Source organism: Dama dama, chromosome 9 (genome assembly GCF_033118175.1).
Source record: "Dama dama isolate Ldn47 chromosome 9, ASM3311817v1, whole genome shotgun sequence".
NCBI lineage: Eukaryota > Metazoa > Chordata > Mammalia > Artiodactyla > Cervidae > Dama > Dama dama.
Window position 1 is genome coordinate 40,463,249 of NC_083689.1, and position 21,855 is coordinate 40,485,103.

Below are 21,855 nucleotides of genomic sequence, written 5' to 3' on the forward strand. Positions count from 1 at the left end.
CAGTGTGCCTGAAGAACTATGTACGGACGTTTGTGACACTGTAAGGAGGCAGTGATCAATACCATCCCCAAGAAAAAGAAATGCGAAAAGGCATAATGGTTGTCTGAGGAGGCCTTACAAATAGCTGAGAAAAGAAGAAAAGCTAAAGGCAAAGGAGAAAAGGAAAGATATAATCATTTGAATGCAGGGTTCCAAAGAATAACAAGGAAAGATAAGAAAGCCTTCCTCAGTGATCAATGCAAAGAAATAGAGGAAAACAAAAGAATGGGAAAGACTTAAGAGATCTCTTCAAGAAAATTAGAGCTACCACGGGAACATTTCATGTGAAGATGGGCACAGTAAAGGACAGAAATGGCAAGGACCTAACAGAAGCAGAAGATGCTAAGAAGAGTTGACAAGAACACACAGAACTATACAGAAAAGATCTTTACGACCCAGATAACCACAATGGTGTGATCACTCACCTAGAGCCAGACGTCCTGGAATTCAAAGTCAGTGGGCCTTAGGAAGCATCACTACAAACAAAGCTAATGGAGGTGATGGAATTCCAACTAAGCTATTTCAAATCCTGAAAGATGATGCTGTTAAGGTGGTGCACATAATATGCCAGCAAATTTGGAAAACTCAGCAGTGGCCACAGGACAGGAAAAGGTTAGTTTTCATTCCAGAGCCAAAGAATGTTCAAACTACCACACAATTGCACTCATCTCCCACGCTAGCAAAGTAATGTTCAAAATTCTCCAAGCCAGGCTTCAGTAGTACGTGAACTGTGAACTTCCAGATGTTCAAGCTAGATTTAGAAAAGGCAGAGGAACCAGAGATCAAATTGTCAACATCCATTGGATCATCGAAAAAGCAAGAGAGTTCCAGAAAAACATCTACTTCTGCTTTATTGACTACATCAAAGCATTTCACTGTGTGGATCACAACAAACAGTGGAAGATTCTTGAAGAGATGGGAATACCAGACCACCTGACCTGCCTCCTGAGAAATCTGTATGCAGGTCAGGAAGCAACAGTTAGAACTGGACATGGAACAACAGACTGGTTCCAAATAGTAAAAGGAGTACGTCAAGGCTGTATATTGTCACCCTGCTTATTTAACTTACATGCAGAGTACATCATGAGAAACGCTGGGCTGGAGGAATCACAGGCTGGAATCAAGATTGCCGGGAGAAATATCAATAACCTCAGATATGCAGATGATACAACCCTTATGGCAGAAAGTGAAAAAGAACTAAAAAAGAGCCTCTTGATGAAATTGAAAGAGGAGAGTGAAAAAAGTGGCTTAAAACTCAACATTCAGAAAACAAGGATCATGGCATCCGTTCCCATCAATCACTTCATGGCAGATAGGTGGGGAAACAGTGAGAGACTTTATTGGGGGGCTCCAAAATCACTGCACATGGTGATTGCAGCCATGAAATTAAAAGACACTTGCTCCTTAGAAGAAAAACTATGACCAACCTAGATAGCATATTAAAAAGCAGAGAGATTACTTTCCCAACAAAGGTCCATCTAGTCAAAGCTATGATTTTTCCAGTAGTCATGTATGAATGTGAGAGTTGAACTATAAAGCAAGCTGAGCGCCAAAGAATTGATGCTTTTGAACTGTGGTGTTGGAGAAGACTCTTGTCCCTGGAACTGCAAGGAGATCAAACCAGTTAACCAAGACTCTGATGCTAGGAAAGATTGAGGGCAGGAGAAGAAGGGGACGACAGAGGATGAGATGGTTGGATGGCATGATCGACTCAATGGACATGAGTTTGAGCAAACTCCAGGAGATTGTGAAGGACAGCGAAGCTGGTGAGCTGCAGCCCTTGGGGTTGCGAAGAGTCGGTCCTGACTGAGCGACTGAAGAACAATAATATAGATGTGTATAACTGAGTCACTTTGTTGTACAGCAGAAATTGATCAATTATACTTCAATTTTTAAAGATCACTTCATAGAAGGAAAAAATTTAGCTTAAAAAGTTCAAACTAACCCTAAGATTAAATATGAAAAACTCTGGCTTTCACCACTTCCCTACTACTAGTCTCGCAGTCCTACATTCCCAACATAGAAGTATTAACAATTTCTTTTGCTTTTCTCCCAGATATTTTTGTGCCTCTCTAGAAATATTTATGTGTTAAAAATGAAAATGTTCGTTGCTCAGCTGTGTCTCTTTGTGACCGCATAGACGAGCCTGCCTGGCCCCTCTGTGGAATTCTCCAGGCAAGAATACTGGAGTGGGTAGCCATTCCATTCTCCAAGGTATCTTCCTGACCCAGGGATCAAACCTGGGTCTCCTGTATTGCAGGCAGATTCTTTACTGTTTGAGCCATCAGGGAAGCCCCAAAATATATATGTTGTTCTCCAAAGAGCTTTTATTTATATAAGCTGTATCTGTTTGTTTATTACCATGTTGTTGCTCTGTTCAGTCACTCAGTCGTGTCAGACTTTTTGCGACCCTATGGGCTGCAGCATGCCAGACTTCCCTGTCCTTCATGACCTCCTGGAGCTTGCTCAAACTGATGTTCATCAAGTTGGTGATGCCATCCAATCTTCTTATCCTCTTGTCGTCCCTTCTGCTGCCTTCAATCTTTTCCAGCATCAGGGTCTTTTCTGTGAGTCTTCTCTTTGCATCAGGTGGCCAAAGTATTGGCACTTCAGCATTAGTCCTTCCGATGAATATTCAGGGTTGACTTCCTTTAGGATTGACTAGTTGAATCTCCTTGCAGTCCAAGAGACTCTCAAGAGTCTTCTCCAACACCACAGTTCAAAAGCATCAATTCTTTGGCGCTCAGTCCTCTTTATGGTCAAACTATCACATCCATGCATGTCTACTGAAAAAACCATAGCTTTGACTATACTTGTCGGCAAAGTAATTTCTCTGCTTTTTAATAAGTTGTCTAGGTTGGTCATAGCTTTTCTTCCAAGGAGCAAGCGTCTTTTAATTTCATGGCTGCAGTCACCATCTGCAGTGATTTTGGAGCCCAAGAAAATAAAGTCTATCAAGGTTTCCATTGTTTCCCCATCTATTTGCCATGAAGTGATGGGAACAGATGCCATGATCCTCATTTTTTGAATGTTGAGTTTTAAGCCAACTTTTTCCCTCTCCTCTTTCACCTTCATCAAGAGGCTTTTTGGTCCTCTTTGCTTTCTGCTGTAAGGGTGGTGTCATCTGCATATCTGACGTTATTGATATTTCTCCTGGCAATCTTAATTCCAGCTTGAGCTTCATCCAGCCCGGCATTTTGCTTGGTGTATTCTGCATATAAGTTAAATAAGCAGGGTGACAATATACAACCTTGACATACCTCTTTCTCAATTTTCAACAAGTCCATTGTTCCATGTCTGGTTCTAAGTATTGCTTCTTGACCTGCATACAGATTTTTCAGGAGGCAGATAAGCTGGTCTGGTATTCCCATCTCTTTAAAAATTTTCCACAGTTTGTTGTGATTTGCAGTTCAAGGCTTTAGTGTAGTCAGTGAAGCAGAAATAGATGTTTTTCTGGAACTCTGCTTTTTCTATGATTCAGAGGATGTTTGCAATTTGATCTCTGGTTCCTCTGCCTTTTCTAACTCCAGCTTGAGCATCTGGAAATTCTTGGTTCACATACTGTTGAAGCCTGGCTTGGAAAATTTTTAGCATTACCTTGATAGTGTGAGATGAGTGCAGTTGTGTGGTAGTTTGAACATTCTTTGGCATTGTCTTTCTTTGGAATTGAAATGAAAACTGACCTTTTCCTGTCCTGTGGCCACTGCTGAGTTTTCCAAATTTGCTGGCATATTAAGTGCAGCACCTTAACAGCATCATCTTTTAGGATTTGAAATAGCTCAGCTGGAATTCCATCACCTCCATTAGCTTTGTGCATAGTGATGCTTCATAATGCCCACTTGACTTTGTCCCCAGCCTAAATTATATGGTTGGTCTTTCTAGGGTGCTCAGCCCCACCATAAAATCCCATAGCAAAGATACTCTTACCAGGTGTGACATAGATTACCTCCAGAAGCTGAAGGTAGAGATCAGATTTCCCTTTGGGTAAAGCCAAATTTTTTAACTACACTGGAACAAATATCCAGTTTCAGGGGCAGAGTTATGAAAGGAATGAGACTTTTTTTTTTTTTAACTGAATATCATCTTTGTGCCAGGAATTATATTAGAATTTTGTATGATCATCTCATTAAATTTTCGAATTAACCCTGAAAAGTATTGTTTATTCATTTTGCGTGTGAGAAAACTGAGGCACATAAGCCGAGCAACTTTTCTCAGTGCTGGAGCTAGGATTCAGACCTAACTTTCTCTGCTCCAAAGCCCCGCTTTCCCTCAATACCAACCCATCAAGATGGCTCCATTGCACAGTTCTGGGGACACCGTCTACAGTTTGTGTTTTCTGTGGGTGGTTTTCTTTATGCTTGTACAGTGAAACACCTTGTATCCCGGCACCCTAAATAGCATATACCATCTGAATAAAAGCAGTGAGCTTCCAGACAAGTTCCTTGGGACTCCTCTGTGGATGAATTCTGGAGCCATCACCACACATTGCCTCCCACCTTAGCAAGTTAAAAAAAGGTTCATGAGTATGTACTCCCTGGTGACCTATTTTGACACACCAGCAGCAGTTGTCTCTTCTAGGTTGATCTGAGCATCACTGAAGCGCTCCTGTTTTCTTCTTCTCAGGCCGCTGTACAGGACAGGTTGAACGAGCAAGAGGGTGTACCAAGTGTTTTCAACCCACCGCCATCTCGGCCCTTGCAAGTGAACACAGCTGACCACAGGATCTACAGCTATGTTGTCTCAAGACCACAACCAAGGGCAAGTTACTTCAGAGCTGGAACCTCTCCCTTTTTTATTTTAAAAGTTCTTTTACTTGGTTATGTTGATCTCTGGATGGTAGGAGCAAAAGGAATATTGAGAATATAAACCTGTTAGCTTGACGTAGCTCCTTGGTAGATTTATTGGGTTTATCATTTTTTTCTTGATTCCTTAGTGAACCAATGAAAGTAACTATCCTTTTTTTCCCTGTTTCTACACCAGTTACTTGAAGAGTTTTCTGTGCCTTGTTTTGTGTTTATGACACTTTATCTGTATGTATTTACATGTCTTAAAATGTTTGCTGTACGTTTAGTAGATCCTGCACTTTTAAGCTAAAATGTTTACTGAATTCTTTGCTGTTTCATTTTGCTTAATTTGAAGCTACTTCTAGGGAAATACTTGGAAGTTCTGTGGGAGCCTTGGCCATATCTTTGAAATTAATCTCAGGGCTAGTAGTAGCAAGGAGGTGATTCAGTTATATTCAGTTGGCATTTAAGAGTGTTTCAGGGTACTTGATATTTTGCTGTTGGGAATCTAGAGATGAATAAAGAGGCATTTTTCTCTCTTCAGATTATTCACAGTCAGATTAGGGAAGTCAGGTATGTATACTCACAGTGAACTCCAGAGAACTTTTAGAGTTTCTCTTATTCTTAAGAGTTAACACTCACTTCTTACACTTGAATTTAAAATGTATTCCATCATTCCTTTTGCAGACTACTTGGTAAGATTTAAAAAAGAGTTTCTAAGTAGCTGTTTTAGGGTATTTTACAGTAGAAGAGCACAGAATCTTAGAGGATTATATGATTCAAGGAGTAGTTCAAAGAATTTCTGGCAGTCCAGTGCTTAGGATTCTGCACTTGATTGCTGAGGGCCCAGGTTCAATCCCTGGTTAGGGAACTAAGATCTCACAAGCTGTGCAGTGCAACGAGAGGAAAAAAAAAAAGAAGAGTCCTATATGTGCCCAGTGTTTCTCCAGTTTGTTTTGGGCTTGACTGTGTTTGAGACCCTAATGTCGACTAATGGAGTTCCAGAGCTCTGGAGTTGCCTGGCCATGGACACAAAGAGGATATCAGATTAACCCAATATAATAAATGAGTTGTAAGCTATAGAGCCCTATGTATTTATTAGTTAATAATAAGAGCAGCAATAATCAATATTGTTAAAATAATTAACACTGTTATTGAGATTAGCAGCTATTTGGAGATTTGTAATTGTGATTAATATAATTATTCATCACTTATATACAGAGGTCCAAGGTAGTAATATTGGTTATCTTTCTTGTTATTTGTATATACTGGATTTTAATGTGTTAACTCTAATAATGAAAGAATGAATATTTATGATTTGGGGAGGAAAACTTGGAATTGAATTTGACAAGTAATATAAGTAGCTGCACAAAACGTGTTCAAGCAGATTTAATACAAAAATTATGATAGTATTAGATGAAATGAGGTCAAAAGTAGTTGGTTTTTTAAGAAAGATGAAGTGGTCCAGGAAAAGAGAACCATATGTGACAGAGGGAGAAATCACATAAAGGACAAAAAAGAATGAAAATCTTAACTAGCAATTAAGGTATTAGGGATTGAGAGAATGATATCTAACTTTGTTTTTGGAATTTCAGGGCCTGCTTGGATGGGGTTATTACTTGATAATGCTTCCATTCCGGTTTACGTATTATACAATACTTGATATATTTAGGTACGTACCTTTGTATCCATGTGTTTAGTAGCAACAGGGTAGACTTTGGAGCAGAAAGAGATCAGAATAAGGTTTATGCTCTTATCAATTTTGACTTGACAGTTTATCATCATATTGAATACTTTTCCTGAAGTATTTCATATAGCATGAAAATATTTTCGGTTTTTCGAACGTAATAGCAGATGTTACCATTTTCACAAATGAGTCTGCCTATATTTATTGTATCCTCCCTATCCCACCATATTTTCCCCCTACATTCCCCAGTTAGTCTTCACACGCTTTCTGTTCCAACCTTTGTTACCTTTACTAGCTTCACACTCCTTGTTAGCTTTCACCTTAAACCATCTTACACCTTCATAGTTCCAACAGATTGACTTGCTCTGAAATGACCCATTTTTCTCCACATTCCTCCTGTAACAGTTTCACTGTTCTAGACACCCTTTCTGTACATTTCCCTCTGTCTTGGCAACCCATAGGTTGCTGGCACTATAACCCTTCCACGTGTGTGTACACCCTTGCTTCACACCTTCACTTTTCTTCTCACTTCCTTCTTTTATCGTTTGGAGAGCTCAGCACAGGAAGCTACAGAAAGACTGGAAAATGTCAGGGGACTCAAGGTGCACATCAGACTTGAGTGTCTGATCTGGAACTCAGTAATAGATGAATCCACACCTATTCTTTATGGAGAACTAGAATGTTTATGGGCATCCAGGCCAACAGATGTAGCCTTGTGTGCATACAGTGCAACCTGTACCTGCCTCTGAATACAGGCTAGTCTTTACCTTACTCTAGGGAACAGAACCTGAAGGTATGGACTGACCAGCTTCAGAGGTGCATGTAAAAATCTTCAAAATCATAATGAAGACTGAATTGATATCTCTGTTGTTTTGTTTTTTATAAGCTAATTGTCCTAAATTGTGTTGGCCATTGGAATATATTGTGATGAGAAAGAACAACAACAAAAAATAATTAAAACCTTTATTCATTCATTCATAAAATTTGAAAACTTGGAGTAATAAGATAATCCTAAAATACTTGATTTCAGAGAAAGTTATCAAAACATTAATCTTAAGGGTTTCTAATCACTCCTCCACATACACAGCTTCTTTCTTTTGTTTTTAATTTGCTCTGGAATGTTTGTATTAATGAGTTAGATTTGATTATTCAGGAGAAATTCCAAGTGACATTGTGTGTATATTGGGGATTTGTTAAGGGTATAAAGAACTGGCTTAGTAGTTGGTAAGGAGAGAATCATAGTGTAGTTAGCTTTTCTATGCTGAAATTTCTTCAAGTATATGAATATTGTTCGCTTCCTTGGGAAAAAATATGCATGGCATGTGTTACTAATTTTAATGCAACTGTATCATCCAAGCAACTTGTTTAATGTTATGTAGCACCTTGACTTATCAAGCCCTTTGCCTTTTATGGAAACCCAAAGGATAAATAAATGGTACTATCCAAATGTGATAAGATGGCCTCTTCAGAAACAGATGTACCATCTTTAAACTTAAGTAACTGCCAAGTTTCCAACTCTGCCAAGTGCTGTCTAGATCCATTTTATAACTTCCTCTATGGATGCTGTCAACCATAAATCACTGAGCAGAATTTACTTGCCCCATTGATGAGCAAGTAAATCATGACTGCAAGTTTGGATTTGAAGTTCTTGCCCATAATCTGAATAGTTTGGGAATGTGGATTCATAATTCAAAATTCCAGGAGAACAGAAAGGAAAGGGAGAGGCAAGTAGAACAACCGAAAAGAGACAGCTCTGTTCTAGAACAGCACTGTCTAATAGAACTTTCTGTGATGATGGAAATGTTGTGTATCTTCACTGTCTAGTGTGGAAGCCATTAGCCACATGTAGCTATTGAGCACTTGAAATATGGCTGTTGTGAGTGATGAACTAAATTTTTTTATTGTGTTGAATTAATTTCCTTGGTGATTTAGATAGCCGTATGTGGCTCTTTGCTGCTGTTTTAGACAGTGCCATTACGAGAGTCTGAGTGCACAGCCTGACTCATGACCTTTGTGTGACTCATTTCCCAGTTCTTTTAGCCCTAAATTTTTCTGCAAAAAGCACTTAAGATTTGTTTACACCAGTGTTGAAATTTATAATCCTAGTAGTTTGCATTCTTCTTAAACAGGCAGTGGCACAACTTGCTGCTTTGTGGCTTTTGAGCCAGACTGTATTCTCAGGTTTGATGGTCCACTCACAGGTGTTTCACCTCCCTTTGCCGCCATGCCTGTGGCTCTGCTATAGGAATCTTTACAAACTGGCCCACTCCGTATGCACTACAGTAAGCCGATTCACGTGATATTTATTCCTTCCTCCCCAGGTTTGCTCTTCGTTTTATACGGCCTGACCCTCGCAGCCGGGTCACTGATCCCGTTGGGGACATTGTTTCATTTATGCACTCTTTTGAAGAGAAATATGGGAGGGCACACCCTGTCTTCTACCTGGGAACGTACAGCCAGGTCAGTGCCACAGACCATATAGATGCCAATTTATTGATATGGTTCTATCCTCAAAGGAAAGCATAGGCCAGCACAGATCATGTCATTCTTTATTCAAAAACTTTAAATGACTTTTTATAGCTTACACACACACACACACACACACACACACCCCAAGCCCTTTAGCTGGGCCCTCTTTGATCTAATCCCAACCTCCTTTTGAGGTCTTTCCCGCATAACTTGTTTCCCTATAGCATAGGTTCCAGCTAAACAGTCCCCTTAACACACTCTGTAATGTCCCACCTCTGTGCCTTTCTTTTACTTTACTGTTCCTCTGTCTGGAGTGCCTTCCTCACATGTTTTAACTGGAATCTTGCCCACCTTCACCAGCTCATGCCTCTCCCCTCTTGTACCTTTCCTGATGACTGCATTCTACCCTGCCTGCTTACAGACTAAAGTAGTCTTTTGTACTTTCATAGTGTTTTTTTTTTTAATGTTATAGCAATTTCAGTCTTCCTTGTTTTATAGTTGTTTGTGTTCATGTCTTATCTCCTATACAGACTATAAGCTCCTCATAGGCAAAGCCTAAGTCTTCTTGGATCCCTCACAGAACTGAATAAGGCCATAGACCATAGACTCAAGGCAGCATATCTCATTTAACCCAAGCAACACACACCTTTGATTGTTAGCTCTCAGGGGGCAAAAATTAGTAGGAGTTCTGTGGGTGTTGGGCATACCCCTACTTTACCAGAAGAAAATGTAGAAGTAGCACTGTGGGCTACTTCTAAGGGTGGTTCTATTCTGCAGCCTTCAGGATTCCTGAATCTATCTGGAAAAGGAGAAAAATACTGACTCTTGCTTCCTGTGTGATTCTCCCACATCTGTTTTTTCTCACTGGCTGCTCCCACCCCACTCAGTAAGCCTTAAGCACCTGCTGTATGCCCCACGTTGTGCTCAATGCTAGAGATACAGTCATGAATGAGATGGGTCCTGTCATACACCCTCTTTGCTGTGATCCTGAGGGTAGACCCCTATTGGTCATTCAGGAAATCTTAATTGAATTGTAATGTGCCCAGGATTCTACAAATGCAAAAGCACACACAGGAATCTTGGACACTTGCCTTGTTTTTGAAGATCTTTTAAAACTCATGCTTTTTAAAATGCCTTTGGGCCCCTCATTTTCTCATCCCTGTTTGGCATGTGGCCAGGGATCAGGCTTATCTTCACAGTATTTATGATGCTGTAGCTATAAAGTGGCAAAATTCTCATCTCCCTTTTCAGGTCAGATTCTCCTGTTTTTATCTTCCTTTAGACTGTGGGAACAGCTGACTTTTCTGTGGTTGCATGGGGCTTTTTTCTGTCAGCCTGCTTATTCTCACTTGCCTAATACAATTTAAATCCTAACAACACTAAAAACCTTTTCATTGAAGCTTATTAGCATATGAACTTTCTATTGGGAGAGGAATGCCAAGGGTGTGAAGATAGAAGCCCAGGAGTTTTCTGGTTTTCTTGCTTATCTTCTTTCCTTATTTCTTTTGTTCTAAATACATAGCTGTATCCATTAGGACCCGTATCCTAATTAAAAGTTTGAGGCATAGTCATCATCATAATTAGTGATCTTCTGTTTCTCACAGGCACTTAATGATGCCAAACGGGAGCTTCGCTTTCTTTTGGTTTATCTTCATGGAGATGATCACCAGGACTCTGATGAATTCTGTCGGTAAGCGGATTGTTTTTTCTCTCCCTCTTTTCTGATCTTATCTGCTGATGGTTGTGGTAAGCAAGTTCTTCTCATGTCATTTTCATCCCTCTCCACAGCAACACACTCTGTGCGCCTGAAGTTATTTCACTGATAAACACTAGGATGCTCTTCTGGGCATGCTCCACAAACAAACCTGAGGGATACAGGGGTAAGTTGTAGTTTTTTCTTCCCTTGTTGAAATTGTTAGAATATCTTTCAAATAATCTGGACGGACATAACATTTATCGCGTGACCATTCTATGGCCAACCAATCCTCTTCAGCAGTCATAAGAGGTGGGGGTTGTATTACCTCCACTGTATAGTTTAGGCATTTAAGCTGCTGGCCCAGGATCATACAGTTAGCAAGTTTTGGAGCACTCTCAGGTCTGTCATACTCTAACCCACTTATTACAGTTAACCCTTGCCAGAACCTGTTTTATTTTTTAAAATACCCAGTCCTAGCCAGCAACTTGACTTTAATCTTAGTGGGCTTTTTACCAAAGAGTTTATTCTTGTCATTAGCAATTTTACCAGAGCTTCTTGCACAGTGAGATAGTTGTTTGAGTATATTGAGTGCCCATAGGGATTCAGAAAGCTCAGATCTTTACTGACTGTAACTAACTCTTAACTGGAGGTAAATATCTTTAGAAGTCAGTGTAAGATATACCAGCTTCTGTGGTAGCTCAGTCGGTAAAGAATATGCCTGAAGTGCAGGAGACCCAGGTTTGACCCCTGGGTTGGGAAGATCCCGTGGATAAGGAAATGGTAACCCACTCTAGTATTCTTGCCTGGAGAATCCCATGGACAGAGGAGCTTGGCAGGCTACAGTCCATGAGGTCACAAGAATTGGACACAACTTAGCAACTAAACCAGCATAAGATATAAAGGCATCTAGTGAAGGAAAACATAGTTTACTTTGCAGCTACTTCTGTTCAGCAACTTTTGAGTATATATTGGCATACAGGTTCTGTGCTAAATCCTGAGAACCAAAGATGCAGGAGATGGTTTGTCTGCATCCTGGAATCCGAATTGTTGTTCCTAATTGGTTTTTAAACAGCTGATAAGTCCCTGCATATTTGCCATTCTAATATGGCTTTGGAGATGAGCAGTGATAGAAGGAGACTAAGGATATTTTCAATAGAAGCTTAAAATCTCTTCTTTCAAATCATAAGGTAAAACTGTTATGGTAAAATCTTAGTTATTTGAAGGACCAACTTTCTAAGCTTGTTCAAAATAGAAAAGCTAGCCCTTTTTTATTGGGTAGCATGTATGGGACATAGGAAAAGGGGATAAGGAAGGGATTGGATAAAAGGAACAAAAGATAGGGAAGATGATGGTTGAGATCATCACCAGTAACAGAAAACTGGAGAGTTGCAGGCTTGGCCTCTTTAGGCTTGACCCCAACAAACACAAAGGAAGATTATTATCATAAGCAATAGCCAGAGTCCTTGTATATCCTTTTTGCTCTGTCAAATAGACATTGTCCTTGAACTTTGCAGCTTGCTCTAGCATCATCATGACAGCCACACCCCACCAGAAAAGCCTGTCCTATTGGACATAGGGACACGAATATATAACAACAACAACAGAAAAAAAGATTGAGAAACTAGGAAAGGAAAAAAGTAGGCAGGGAATAAATGACACCTCCATTGTTTCCCAGTTGAGACTAAAGCAGTTATCTCTTGCTTGTTGTGTGAACTCTAAGAATTAATCTGTTTCGTCCCTAAGTCCTGCCCTTGATCTTTTGGATCTTCTTTCTGTCAGTCTCTCAGGCTTTAAGAGAAAACACCTATCCATTCCTGGCCATGATTATGTTGAAGGATCGGAGGATGACTGTGGTAGGACGTCTAGAAGGCCTCATTCAGCCTGATGACCTCATTAACCAGCTGACATTTATCATGGATGCAAATCAGACTTACCTGGTGTCCGAACGCCTAGAGAGGTACAGGGGAGTTCCTCTCTGGAACTGAGAGACCAGCTGCAGACATGGGTGCCTTACCTGGGGCTTCACAAATCCTGACTTCTTCTCTGTTAGGCAACTTCAAAAGCCTTGTCCATTTAATGTTAAAATATTCATATATTGATACTTTGACCTAAATAACTCCATCAGATCATTTGTCCTTGGAGATGTCATTCAAAATAAAGATAAGACTCTGTGCTCAGGATTATAAATAGTGTCATTTAAAATAGCTGAGCATGATATAAAGAACTTAAATATAAAAACTGAGGAATGGTTATAACTCCTCCCCCCATCATATAAGTAATATACAGGAATTACTGTAGAAAATTCAGGAATCACAGAAAAATACAAAGAAGAAATTTTAAATAATTCATAATCCTACCACCACTTTAACATTCTGGGATATTTTCTTTTAATTTTACAGACACAGACACACAACACTCTACATCATACCCAATTTTTCAAAGAGAAAAAGAAATATCCCAAAATGTTAGTGTTTTCTTTTTGATTAGTAGGACTCTGAATAAGGTGTTTCTTCGTTTTACAAAAGCAACATATACAAAAATGCAGTTACCCAAGAAGGTATTTACCTATAAAATATGATATTGATGATCATTTGATGGCAATAATACTGTGTTAGGATTGGGAGGAAAGGATAGTTTTACATGAAAAATTGAAGAGAGATGGAAAAGCTCGCCATTTCTTTTTCTGCCAAATTAAATTAAGACGAGATAGTGCATTTAGATTCTGCATGCCTTTTTTGTACTCTCTCATGGTAGTGTGAAATAGTCATCTGCTGAGATTGTCAACCTTTTTAACCCCCTAAAAAATTTCAGTTTCAAGGAAACACAGGGCTTTGTGAGATTTATCTTTTCCTTTTGTGCTTTTGATCTGTCCACAGGGAAGAACGAAACCAGACCCAGGTGCTGAGACAACAACAGGATGAGGCCTACCTGGCCTCTCTCAGAGCTGACCAGGAGAAAGAGAGAAAGAAGCGAGAGGAGCGAGAACGGAAGAGGCGGAAGGAGGAAGAGGTGCAACAGCAGAAGCTGGCAGAAGAGAGGCGGCGGCGGGTGAGGAGCCTGTCTGCTTCTGGTGACTCCCAGACTGGTCTTTTCTTAAGTGTGAAAGGAGAAAACTAGATGATAGGATTGTGAATGATTTAAATTCTCCGTGCCAGTTTAATATTTATTACATTTTTCACAAAAAGTATTTTTTAAAAAGTTTATTAAAACAAATATAAGAGTAAGTATAAAGGTTATGTAAAACAGCTCTGTTCCATGAAAAGGAAGCATAAACAGATAGTAAACAGTTCAATATGCTGATTCACAGCAGTGGTGTTTAAACATTCAAGTACCAGTGTTAGCTCATCTCACATTTAATTCATGATCTTGGTTCATCATTGCATATTGCTGCTTGATTATAGCCAGTGTCTTTTAGTCATTCCCTCTTTTCTAACAGTTGCGTACCTTACCATAGTCAATAAATAATACATGTGATGCAGTGGTGTGTAATCAAATAAATATAATTTGAAGTAAGGTGTTTCTGACTCTTGCCAAGAAGTTTTTTTCCTGATGCTTCCCAGTAAACCTACATGATATGATTGTATTTCTTGTTTCCTTGTTCCCTAGTTGGAACCATAGTCTTACCTTTGCTTTGTGTCTCTACAGAATTTACAAGAGGAGAAGGAAAGGAAGTTGGAGTGTCTGCCCCCAGAGCCTTCCCCTGATGACCCTGAAAGTGTCAAAATCATTTTCAAATTACCCAATGATTCTCGAGTAGAGAGACGATTCCACTTTTCACAGTCTCTAACAGTAAGGACTGCTTCAATTGTGTGAAGTGTTAAAGTCTGGGCTATAGATCTGAAAGCTTTTAAGGACTCTCAAGAACGTTGTTGGTTTATCTGCTGCTCTAACGGACAGAGGAGGAAGGGGGTGGAAGTGAAGAGGGCACTGAATTATTGTAGGTTCCTTCAGGTCTAGCTGCCAACACAGAGCAGTTATTAAGATTTCATTATGTCATGTTTGAGCTCTGCCAAGAAGAAAAGATACCTTACCAAGAAGTTCCACAGAAGACTCAGGTGTTAGAGGTGGGAGGCTCTCCTTTGCTGCTCAGCTTTCATTGGTTTCAGAATCCCATCAGCACCCCTTGCTGTTTAGAAAAGGCTCTATCCCCATGGCCCTGGAAGGGCTGGAAATACACAACTGAATATAAGTGCATGTGCAGCTTTCATGCAGTGTCACTCTTTTCTTTCTTCTCAGGTTAACCCATAAGCCCCACGTAGTAGGGCTGCATTGTATAGCTGGTGTCCATAGGTAAATAGTATTTGTCATTCCATAGGGATGTAGTTAAAAGCAGAGACAGAGTCTTACAGAATGAGGAGCAAATTCTCATTGTTCCATTGTTAATAGATGTCTGTCCTTGGTCAGTTTACTTAATCTCTACGCCTCAGTTTCTTCATCTGTAAAATAAGTGTAATGGTCACTCTGTAATAGGATAATTAGGATTAAGTTTGTATGTAAAGTACTCAACATTGTGCCTGGCTCATAGTAAACATTCAAATGCTATTTTTGATATTTGTTATCAGAAGGAATTATGTTTAGTGTTGGTATGTTGCCTTTATGTTTATATTGTGTTGGCATGTTGCCTTTCCAAATTCACAACCATACTAGATCTGCCATTTCCCTGATCACTTGAAATAATCAGGAGTAAACTGCATAATTGGACTCCTGTGGAGGCTCAGTGGTAAAAAATCCACCTGCCAATGAAGAAGACTTGGGTTCAATCTCTAGGTCAGAAAGATCCCTTGGAGCAGGAAATGGCAACACACCACAGTATTCTTCTTGGGGAATCCCATGGACAGAGGAGCCTGATGGGCTGCAGTCCATGGGGTCGAAAAAGAGTCAGACATGACTTAGTGACTAAACAACAACAAACCGCATAATAGAAATGTGGCTGCTCTGTGGTTAGGTGAGGCTGGGTGGCACTTTGATTACTTCTTCCTGTTTAATTGGAGAACATTGAGCAAGTTACAGAATCTCTTACAGGGCCTCAGATATATCGCAAATGTAAAATGGAAATACGACTTGCCCTCTGATAACATTAAACTGAAAGTATTTTAGGCCCTGTGCTGGGTACCTTGTGAGTTATGCAGGTGAGTAAAGTGTGGTTCTGAAATTCACAGAGCTTACTGACTACTAAGAATATTAAGATGATTCAAAGAGCTAATTCACAGTAAAAACATTGTGAGGCATTCTGGTGAAATAAATAGCTTCTCCATTTTATTTATCTCATTTACACACTGATTTATATGGAGGAAGGTACTCTTCATCCTTAACTTTGGATATTTTATCTGGGAATAACATGAATGAGCCTCACACAGGACCTACCATGTTGTAGATGGTTACATGTTCATTCCCTTCACTTGATGTGTCTCCTAACTGCTGTTTTGTGTGTAGGTTTTAGCTTGCCACCATCTTGACTAACAGTTTCCCTGTAGTATGCCCACGCTCTTCTGGAGCTTTTACTCCCCAAACTCTCATTACGTATATGAAAAGCCTAACCAAAATTTCCTCTCCTCAGAGTTTTAGAGGAAAATCTATTAGAATTGTGGAATAGAATAGACTTTTAGTCAAAGGGTAACCAACCCATTTGTTAATAAATATTTAATCCCTGTAAGCCTTTAAAAAGATTCGCACTAAAAGTTATTTTAAAAAATAAAAACTAAGATGGAGAAATGAGGACAGGGCCCAGAGATAGGAAAAGAAGTGTGACAAGAGGCGTAGTGGCCCTGTTGGCTTTTCATTTAGCATTCGTAGTGTTAATGGCATGTAGCTGAAGAAGGAGTTACAGTTTTTTAGTGCTCTTACAGACTGATCTGACCTGTGAGTTCTGCCCTTTATACATACTCTGAATGAGTGAATGTTACATGAAATGCACTGTTTGCGCATGATGCTCAACTGTTGACAGTGATTAAATGCTAGGATTAAAAAAAGGATAAAGTGTACAAAAATCTCCAGCTTCCGTGAGTGGGCAAAGTGGCACCTGACTTTCTCCTAACTAAGCCCAGAACTCATTTTTCTATCCATTACAAACCAAAGGGGACCTCTGGAGTGACTTTATGTGTTTCTTGATAGTATTAGGGCATTGCCAATGATAAAGAACATGAGTGTTGTATTAGTGTTGAGTGTTATCAAGCAGTGATTGAAAAAAGGAGCAAGATATTTTGCCCTTTTGTAAAACCCTTACTGGGTTCATACCAAGAATACTTGGTGCAAGTCTAACTGATGCATCTCAAGAAAAGTAAAGGAGAATGAATGTTAATGGAAATTGCAAAGACAGAAGGGAACTGAAAATTATTAAGGTTGATGGACCAAAATATGAGAAGTTTGTAAAATCATGAATGGATTATTTAAGAGGAAAATGAACTTACTCTTTAAATGGATTTGTAGCTATAGCCCCTTAAAAATTCTAAAGAGGTAAGTTTAAGTTAAGACAAACGCAGGAAGGACTGCTTCACCAAAAGGGAATACACTTATATGAGAGGTGGAATAAAAAGGAAATAGAAATAGATTCCCTCAAAAAAGTAAGGGTAACTTGAATAGTGTGTTCCTGATCTTTGTGAGGGACCTGAATGCAGTATCCTTCATAGCACATCCCTTAGAGTCTTGTTAGAAAATGAGTATGTGGGACTTCCCTGGTCTTCCAGTGCATGGGCATATGTTCAGTCCCTGGTCTCAGAAGATCCCACACGCCAAGGAGCAACTAAGCCCACGCACCACCACTGCTGAGCCCACATGCACTGCAATGAAAAGTTCCTGTGTGCTGCAGTGAAGATGCTGCATGCCACCCGTAAGACTGGACACCGCCAAATAAATACTTGTTTAAAAAACTAAAAAGGGGACTTACCTGATGGTCCAGTGGTTAAGACTTCATGCTCCCAACACAGGGGGCTCGCTTCCATCCCTGGTCCGGGAACTAGATGCTGCAACTGAAAGTTTGCATGCCTCAACTAAGAGTTCACGTTCCACAGCTAAGGATTCCATGTGCCACAACTAAGACCCAGCGCAGCCAAATAAATATTTTTTCAAAAGAAACGGAATATGAGATGAAGAGGACCATAGATCAGCCAGGGTATGTGTTCTTAATGGGTGGAGTTAAGAGGGAGGGGAAAATAAGAGTTTCCCTGTATCTTGTCAGAGCCAGACCATAGTTAAGAGGGCTTTCTCAGAGGAGAGGTCCACATGGAGGGTGCTGGTCCCATTCTCGATCAAGTTAAGGAGGTATCCACTTGTGGTGAGAAGTCAGTGCAGAGAAGTCAGAGGCCAGGTGGCCTGGGAACGGAGTAGATATTAAAGCCAAAAGCAGGTAAGCAGGGTGTTCTTGGAAAGAGGAATCAACTCTTAGCATTCAGCTTATATAGAGGGAAATAAAGATACAGATGTGTATATGTATGTACACATTGCCTAGCTTTCTCCACAGAGAGTGCCTAGGAACATCAGCACCCCAGTAGCAGTGAACATACTTATAGTACCTGGATTGTGGTTTTTATTTTCTTACTATTTTCTTTCTTTGGCCACATCATGCAGCATGTAAGGTCTTAGTTCCCTGAGCAGGGATTGAACCTATGCTCCTTGCAATGGAAACATGGAATCCTAAGCACTGGTCCACCAAGAAATTCCCTAGGTCATGGTTTTTAAATGCCATTGTCCATTAGGAAGAACCAGAGAATGTCCCTGGTTGTCTAGAGGTAAAGAATCCACCTGCCAGTGCAGGGGACATGGGTTCAATCCCTGGTCCAGGAAGATACCGCATGCTGCAGAGCAGCTAAGCCCATGTGTTGTGCCATAACTACTGAGCCTGAGTGCTGCAGCTGCCAAAGCCCATGGGCCTAGAGCCTGTGCTCCACAAGAGAAGCCCCTGCAGTGAGAAGCCCTTGCATTCCAAGGAAGAGTAGCCTCCATTAGCCACAACAAGAGAAAGCCCGCATGCAGCAATGAAGACCCAGTGCAACCAAAAATTAAAAAAAAAATTTTTAAAGAATAATCAGGGCTCCTTGAAGAAATGGCTGATTGCAGGGCTGGGATGGAAAATACAAGATTCGCCTATAACACCTTGTGCCACAGAACAAGGAATTGTTCAGAGAACATTGGTGACATGAAAAAATAGAAGCCAGCTTCCCTGGACTTCTCAGACTCCATCAGAAACAGTTTGAACTCTGTAACCTACTGAATAAAATAGGAAAGCATGGCTCTATGTTAATAAGTTGAAGAAATTTTGAGGAGCAGAATGTCTCTGGAGTTTCAAAGTACTTCCCCACGAAATATTCCTTAGTTATAATGGAGAAAAGACTAAGAGTGAAGAGGCCTGGCAGGTCCCACCTTAATCAAGTGATTATAGTGGACATCATAGGTAATAGAGCAAATTGAAATTATACTCCACCTGAATAGGATGCATTGAGTAGGTCACATCATCATTTCTATAATACTCCTGCCAAAGATGCATAACTGGAATTAATCATGAATAAACTTCAGATAAATAAATTGAGAGGCAAAATAACTGACCAGTAACCTTTAGTAGTGTCAGGGTCATGAAAGTTAAGGAAATCCTGAACATTTGTTCCAGGCTAAAGGAATAGACAGGAGATGTGACAGCTACTAAATGCAACACACAATTCTAAACTGGATGCTTTTGCTCTAAAAGGAAACTGCCAGTACTTGAATGGGGCCTGAATGAAAATTTAACGTACATTATTATAGTAATAATATATCAGTTTCCTGATTTTGCGGGTTTTGTATTATGAAGGTAATTGCCCTGTTTATAAAATATACACAAGTATTCTGGGATGATGGGATACACAAGTATTCTGGGATGATGGGACATTCAATTGGTAGCTCACTTTCAATGGGTTCAAAGGAAAAATTCTATACCTGTGCTTCCAACTTTTCTGTAACTCTTGACTATTTATAAGTAAAAAATGTTTAGGGCTTCCCTGGTGGCTCCGTGGTAAAGAACCCACCTGCCTATTGAAGAGACGTGGGTTCAGTCCCTGGGTCAGAAAGACCCTGGAGAAAGGAAATGGCAACCCACTCCAGTATTCTTGTCTGGGAAAACCATGCACAGGGGAGCCTGGAGGGCAACAGTCCATGGGGTCGCATGTTTGCCCTGTGAAATGGATGGATTTTGAAATGAAATTTCAGTGTAGTGTGGTAATTTTGTATCTCCAAGTCATCCTGGAGAGAGCTGGGGTGTATTTGATTTCATAGTTTTTGTGTGTGTGTGTGTGTGTGTGTGTGTTTTCTCACTGCCCTTTTTCTCTGTGACCTCTGCAGGTAATCCACGACTTCTTATTCTCCTTGAAAGAAAGCCCTGAAAAGTTTCAGATTGAAGCCAATTTTCCCCGAAGGGTGCTGCCCTGCCTCCCTTCAGAGGAGTGGCCCAACCCCCCAACGCTGCAGGAGGCCGGACTCAGCCACACAGAAGTTCTCTTTGTTCAGGACCTAACAGACGAATGACACTTTCTTCCTCTTCTCTCCCACCCCAATCCCCAAAAGAAATGGAAAAAAACAAAAAAATAAGAGAGATTCATATTATTATTATTATAATACAATATTTTTTTTAAAGACTGCTGCATCCTAAGGAAGGATCAGAAACCATGCTGCCTGCAAGAGTCACCACCTGTGTGCGCACGCGAGGTTAGCAGTGAACGTTCCCGCTGGCAAGCCCACCCTTCCCTACTGCCTCTGCACCATACACCTTCCGATGAAAGGAGACTCTTCACCTCCAACCCAGCCATTCTTCCAACTGCGGAAGGGGACATTCCCACTAGATCTCATGCATTCTTGCTTTTATGGAAAATAAAAGTGAAAACCTTCATCAAACAGCTACTGCAGCATCTCCTGAGGACTCGGTTCTCCCACCTCCAGAGAAGAGAGGGAAGAGAAGGCACAGAGCAGAGAGATGTTCCTTCAACTTCCTACAATTTATGAATAATTTTAAATTTTTTTCTGTTGCTTTGTAATGACCAAAGGAATGAGGCTGACATAGGTGTATTTGTTTTCCTTAACATTATTTGATAAAGACCAGTTTTTAAACCCATGAATTCTTGCCCTGGGCTCCTTGGCCCACAAGAGTGTAATAAAGGTGCCCTGGGCTGGTTTGTACTTCTTTCTGCCATTGTCCCTCTCTCGTTCCCAGAGAGGTTCTTTTTGGTCCAACTCTGGCTCTCCTTTCTTGCCACCTGTGTACCCCCCTTGGGGCAATGGGAGGAAGTCCGGGTTTGTAGCCCTGCAAAGGTTGTGTGTGTACCAGTATACCCATATATGTGGTATGAGCTCCGTGTAGATTTACCTATACATAAAACTGCAGCATTTCCTTGGAATCTGGATCAGGTGGTCATTATGGGGTCTGAACCGAAGGATGGCAGTTCATTCCTGTTCTGACATGCGCATGTTCTTTCTGTCCAGCCCTGAGCCTTCCTGAATTGCCAAGCTTGGTGCCTTTCCAAAGGACTAACAGGGCCTGTGATGCAACCAATAGAACCATGTGAGAGGACCCTGCCCGTCTCCTTAGGAATGTGGTGGTAGTGGTGGTTTAAGGATTGGAAGAACCATAGGCCTGAAGGAAGCCAGGACAGAACTCGGCCTGTGTAAATTGTTGGAGGGCACATTTCAGTTTTTGATGTAGCCACCTGCTGTGGAGACAACTTTTTATCCTCTTTCTCTATTGCTGTTGAAGTAGTAGGGGTTTTTAGCCTCTGGATGTCTTGTCTGTGGTTGAGTTTATGGCAGTGGGTACATGGGTCAGGCCGTGTATTAGCATGAGCTGACAAGTATTCCAAAGTGTTCTGTGGTAGACTGGTGTAGACAACGCTGCAACCTACCGAAGTTACCACAGTTCCCCAGCTTGTGGTGAGGCCAGGGGCTCATACCGAGGTCAAGCACAACTTGCTGGATTTGCAGTCTCCAGAGGCTTTCTCCCGCTTAGCTAAAACCTGAGGGCCATCCTTTTAGTTGCACTGACATGGCTGCTATTTCCTGCTGCCCTCAGTGGTTGGGGTAAACACCAAGGGCTGGTGGGGAGCCCCATAGGTATCGCCTGAGGACCTTGAGAATTTTGCAGTGGCCTTGGCACAAGTGTCTACAGTACCATCTCCGGGAAAATGTAATCCTGCTCCTGGCTTCAGTTATTCTTCCACTTTGTTTCC

At 40.7% G+C, this 21,855-nt stretch overlaps 1 protein-coding gene across 2 annotated transcripts in view; it reads left to right on the forward strand.

The window, feature by feature from the left end:
* The window catches only part of FAF2 (Fas associated factor family member 2), a 60,175-nt gene extending 39,145 nt beyond the window's left edge, over positions 1–21,030 (forward strand). For both annotated transcript variants that reach the window (XM_061150976.1, XM_061150977.1), the window contains exons 3-11: positions 4,663–4,797; positions 6,419–6,495; positions 8,832–8,970; positions 10,584–10,669; positions 10,768–10,859; positions 12,455–12,632; positions 13,552–13,723; positions 14,321–14,464; positions 19,982–21,030. In XM_061150976.1, coding sequence (XP_061006959.1) covers positions 4,663–4,797; positions 6,419–6,495; positions 8,832–8,970; positions 10,584–10,669; positions 10,768–10,859; positions 12,455–12,632; positions 13,552–13,723; positions 14,321–14,464; positions 19,982–20,164 — 1,206 coding nt within the window. In that variant the 3' untranslated portion in view covers positions 20,165–21,030. The remainder of the gene's footprint in view (positions 1–4,662; positions 4,798–6,418; positions 6,496–8,831; positions 8,971–10,583; positions 10,670–10,767; positions 10,860–12,454; positions 12,633–13,551; positions 13,724–14,320; positions 14,465–19,981) is intronic.
* The last annotated feature ends 825 nt before the right edge of the window (positions 21,031–21,855 follow it).